At 53.4% G+C, this 5,201-nt stretch overlaps 2 protein-coding genes across 2 annotated transcripts in view; both read left to right on the plus strand.

Moving 5' to 3' along the window:
* Window positions 1-327: 327 nt before the first annotated feature.
* On the plus strand, window positions 328-1,400 carry P2RY6 (pyrimidinergic receptor P2Y, G-protein coupled, 6). The gene has a single exon (XM_009890992.1). It carries the CDS (start codon window positions 334-336, stop codon window positions 1,324-1,326), a length of 993 nt encoding a protein of 330 aa, XP_009889294.1. The 5' UTR covers window positions 328-333; the 3' UTR covers window positions 1,327-1,400.
* A 2,339-nt stretch (window positions 1,401-3,739) lies between these two features.
* Window positions 3,740-5,201, plus strand: part of ARHGEF17 (Rho guanine nucleotide exchange factor (GEF) 17) — a 56,393-nt gene continuing 54,931 nt past the window's right edge. Inside the window, exon 1 of the mRNA XM_009891005.1 lies at window positions 3,740-3,786. Within this exon, the coding sequence (XP_009889307.1) occupies window positions 3,740-3,786 (47 nt within the window). The remainder of the gene's footprint in view (window positions 3,787-5,201) is intronic.

Genomic DNA, 5,201 nt, shown 5'->3' on the forward strand with positions numbered 1-5,201 from the left:
GGGGGATTGGACTAGATGATCTCCAGAGGTCCCTTCCAACCCTAACAATTCTGTGAATTCTGTGATTCTGTGATTCTGTGATTCTATAACACCCCCAGGTCCTTCTCCTCAGGGCTGCTCTCCATCCCTTCTTCCCCAGCCTGTATGGACACCAGGGGTTGCCCCAACCCAGAAGGATGGGGCTATGGGGTCACACACTCTGGTTCCAGGTTCATCGTGCTAGGGTGGGTGTGACAGCATGTGGCCAATTCACCAACCACCCTCTTTGTCATTCGCAGGCGCTGCTGAGGCACCACACCAGCAGAGAGGACATCAGCGGGGGGGACCACCACCATGGCCAACTTGACAGCCCCCATGGTGGCCGGGAGGAACTCTTGCACCTTCCACGAGGAGTTCAAGCAGGTCCTGCTGCCGCTGGTCTACTCAGTGGTGTTCATGGTGGGGTTGCCCTTGAACGCAGTGGTCATCGGGCAGATTTGGGTGGCCCGTAAGGCGCTCAGCCGCACCATGATCTACATGCTAAACCTCGCCGTGGCTGACCTGCTCTACGTCTGCTCCCTCCCGCTTCTCATCTACAACTACACCCAGAAGGATTATTGGCCTTTCGGGGACTTCACCTGCAAATTTGTCCGCTTTCAGTTCTACACCAACCTACATGGCAGCATCTTCTTCCTCACCTGCATCAGCGTCCAGCGGTACCTGGGCATCTGCCACCCCTTGGCCTCATGGCACAAGAAGAAGGGGAAGAAGCTGACTTGGCTGGTGTGTGCAGCGGTGTGGTTCATTGTCATTGCCCAGTGCCTGCCCACCTTCGTCTTTGCTTCCACCGGTACCCAACGGAACCGCACTGTTTGCTACGACCTGAGCCCACCAGATCGCTCTGCTGCCTACTTCCCCTACGGCATCACCCTCACCGTCACTGGCTTCCTGCTGCCCTTCGTGGCCATCCTTGCCTGCTACTGCAGCATGGCCCGGATCCTGTGCCAGAAGGATGAGTTGATCGGCTTGGCGGTGCACAAGAGGAAGGACAAAGCTGTACGTATGATCATCATCGTGGTCATCGTCTTCTCCATCAGCTTCTTCCCCTTCCACCTCACCAAGACCATCTACCTGATCGTCCGTTCCTCACCCAGCCTGCCCTGCCCATCTCTGCAGGCGTTTGCCATCGCCTACAAGTGCACGCGTCCCTTCGCCAGCATGAACAGTGTCCTCGACCCCATTCTCTTCTACTTTACCAAACGGAAGTTTCGTGAGAGCACCCGTTACCTCCTTGACAAGATGAGCTCTAAGTGGCGGCATGACCATTGCATTAACTACGGCTCCTAGGTGAGGATGAGGGCCACCTCGCTGTCACCAGGACCAGACATAGAGCAATTTTGGCTTTAAGGTCCACGAAGCAGAGATGGTTTCAGCTGGGGACGTGTTGGAGGACAGCATCTCCTGAGCTTTCAGCCCTTCCATCCCATCTCCAGCCTGCAGCGTCACAGTATTAACCACGTCATGGCACAGATCCGGTGTCCTCTGTCTGGCTCGGTTGCTTGGTTTGAGCAACTTAGCACCATGTTACTTTGGTGACCAAGCCACTGATGCAATAAAAAACACTGGTGGGGCCATGGAGAACACAGTGGGACTGTGGAAGACATGGTCCCTGGCTCAGAGTGAGCTGCTGAGGACCAATTTCTCCCCCTTCTTGTTTAAAGCTTCCCTGATGGGGCCATGGGAAGGGCGGGAAGGGTTTGGCTGAGCTCGTACCTGTCTGGCGATATGGGCCTGTGGGTTTCTCCAGCTCAAGATCAGCGTCACGGACATTTTTGGGGGTAATACTGGGGCATCCCTATCCCCCAGTCCCCAGAGTGGGGCCAGACCAGTAAGAAACATTGGTCCACTGGTGCCACCGGTGCTGCAAAACGGTGGGAGATCATCCCTAGTTGAACTGGGAGCTGGGAAGGGGGACATAAGGGCAACTGGGACACCTGTGCTGGATTTCCCACCCGAGTGATGACCATGCACTGGGTTCAACACAAGCCAGAGGTGTGTCACCTGCCTGGGGACCTCCAGCATCATCCAGGTCCAGCTCCCTGCTTAGACCAGCTCCCCAAATCTGGCCTCAGCATCTTGCTGTCACCTCCTAACTAGGATCCACCAAAATCAGAGCTGGCACACCCGGACACGATGCCAGGAGTCAGGAAACCCATGCCACTGAGCTACTCGATGTCCTCGGCCATGTCACTGCACGTCCCACCATTGGCTTGGCCTCTCCACGCTGGGTTGGGGCTTGAGCTTTGCTCCCCGCGGCCACTGGTGGGATGCTGCTTCCTCCTGGCAAGGAGGGATATGCTTACACGGCGCCAGGTGGGGATGTACCACTAATCGCTCTGGGAGTCTTCTATAACATACAGGATGTATAGAATAAACCTCTCCCCCTTTTTCAGATGGATATGTACACATATACACACCCACTACGTATACGTGCGTATGATACATCCAAGCAGGGGAAGGTTTGTAGCTCAGCACAGGCTACGCGGCGCAGATATTCTCCACCCTGAACACACTATATTTATCTATACAGTGTATGTATGTGTATATATAGGGATAACTGTTCCACTGCATTTCTCGCAGGTTGTCTGTGTGTAATAATCATGTCCAAGTTGATTTAAACAATTTGCTTCAAATCTCTGGAGATGATCATCCATCCTGCACCCGCCCAAGCATGCGACTTCATCCCGAGTTGCTCCCCGCAGGCGTGCGGCATCTTCCTCGGGTGGGTGGCCATCCGAGGACCTCACCAGCATCCCAGGCTGGTGGTCCCAATGTGTCTCCTTGCTGTCACGAGGATGAGGAGGGTACCCAGGGTGGTCATCAGCTCTTGGATGATGCTCAGGGATCTCAGCATCGCGGTGGGCTGGAATGGAGAGGGACCCTGCGACGACGTTAGCTCAAGCCGCCTGGTTTTGAAGGAGCGGTGGCCATGTCCTGGTGGGGAGGACCATGCACGGTGCCAACAGCTTTGGGTTGGAGCACAGAAAGTGATGGAGGAGGCAGAACCAGCCTCAAATTTTCCCTTGGCTGGTGCTCATCCCTGCAGAAATCTCCTCCAATGTATTTTTGGGGTCCTGCAACAGAAGGGCAAAATGCCGGGGGCTGGGAGAGTGGTGGCTGGGGGGACAATCCCAGCCTGGTGTCCCCAACTCTTCCCAGACAAAAGGAAGGGCCACAGGGTGGGAGACAGCGGGCCACGCCACCCGGACCCAGGAGAGGGCGCAAAATATTCAGATTTGGAGAAATTCAGCTGGGTCTGTGGGTGCCCACCCAGCTCCAGGAAGGCATGGAGGAGCCCTGCTCCGTCCCACCACCTCGTGCCTGGATAGCACCCATGGGACAAGGTGGCCGGCCAAGATTTAACCGCAATACAGCTTTGAGGGGAAAAAATAAGCAGGTTCCAAAAAGGCCAGCCAGTGGCTGCAGGGATAGTGCGGGCTCAGGCAGTGACATCCAGCAGCCCCAGGACACCCCAATGAGGTCCCCGATGGTGAAATCATTAATTTTGTGTGGTTTTAAGGGTAGGAGGCACACGGAGCTCACTAATTTTTGCACTTTGGGTCTGACCATGTCCTGCCTGCCCTTGGGGTCCTGTCAGCAGTTCCCTTGGTACCACCAGGCCTAGAAGCCAGGGTGATGGGCACAACAGGGTGCCTTAGAGATGGGGTGGGTGCTTCAAAACATCTCCTTTGCTTGCGAGATGCTCAACACCAGCAGCCTGAGGACCAGCTCTGACAGCAGTGAGAGGTGATGAAACATGTGGCTCTTCCCAAAATCCCATCCTGAATGCCAGGTGACCATGGGGACATCATCCTTACTGTCAGGAGACACCCAGCCCTGGGGGAACCAGGGGAGGAGGGTGGAGGGAGGGAATGGAAGGAATACCTGCTGGGGCGGTGCATCTCACAGCATTGCCGGAGGCACATTTTAGGTCCTGAAAAATGTATTTATGGAGGGTGTTGGATTTTTTTTTGTTTGTTTTTAAATCACCACCAGTTTTTTTGGTGCCCCTGGGACAGAGACAGCAATGTCCTTTACATGGCCAGCACACCTCTCCAGCCCCATCCACGTTTGCCAAGGCCTCGGCTCACCCACCAACCACCCTCCAGCCACCTTCATTTTTCCCATCCCCAGCGATAAATCCGTTGTCTTAGGGGAAAGGGGGTTATGAGCTGCAAATAGCAAGCGCTGACAAGCGATGCTAAAAAACCACGAGAAAGTCTGTTGGCGGGGCGGCGTGTTGCTGGAGCTCTTGGCAAGTTGGGAACAAGGTGTTCTGCCTTCCTTTCCCCGAGACGAGTTGCAAAGCAGGGGATGGAGAAAACTGAGGAAAAGGGGTAGGATCTTGCGCTGGCACCCACATTTTTGCTTACTTATCCTGTTTTCCAATAAAAATATTTAAAATATATATATAGGAGGAGATGTAGGGGAGGGGATGGAGGATGCAGAGGAGGGGTGGAGGGAAGGGTGGGGAGTTGATCATAGAATCATAGAATCGCTAAAGTTGGAAGGGACCTTTAAGATCATCAAGTCCAACCATTAACCTACCCTGACAGAACCACCTCTAAACCATGTCCCTCAGCACCACATCTACCCTTTTTTTTAAACCCCTCCAGGGATGGAGAATCCACCATCTCCCTGGCCAGCCTATACCAATGTTTAATAACCCTTTCAGTGAAAAAATGTTTCCTAATATCCAATCTAAACCTCTCCTGACATAACTTGAATCTATTTCCTCTCGTCCTATCGCTTTTCACCAGGGAGAAGAGGTCAGTCCCCACCTCTCTACAACCTCCTTTCAGGTAGTTGTAGAAGGGATGTACGGTTGTAGAAAGGTAGTTGAGGAAGGATGCTGGGGGGATGCGGGGTGCTCCTGCTCGGCCCGGAGAGCAGCTCTCCCCCCCTCCAAAAAAAAAAAAAAAAATGAGAAATTAAATTAAAAAAAAAAAAAAAAGAAGAGCAAAACCTCCAACCATCCCCCTCTGCGGGAGGAAACCACGCCTCCGGGGAGGAAAGTTTATTTGAATGCAACAAATAAAAAAGCAGGGGGTGAGGGAGGCGGAAAAGCCCAAAAAAAAAAAAAAAAGACATGTCTAGGCTAGTCCTTTTGTTGTTGACTTCTGCCAGGGGTTCACTAACTTTTTCTTTTTTTTTTTTTTTTT

This window comes from Charadrius vociferus, unplaced genomic scaffold (genome assembly GCF_000708025.1).
Source record: "Charadrius vociferus isolate BGI_N301 unplaced genomic scaffold, ASM70802v2 scaffold407, whole genome shotgun sequence".
Classification (NCBI taxonomy): domain Eukaryota; kingdom Metazoa; phylum Chordata; class Aves; order Charadriiformes; family Charadriidae; genus Charadrius; species Charadrius vociferus.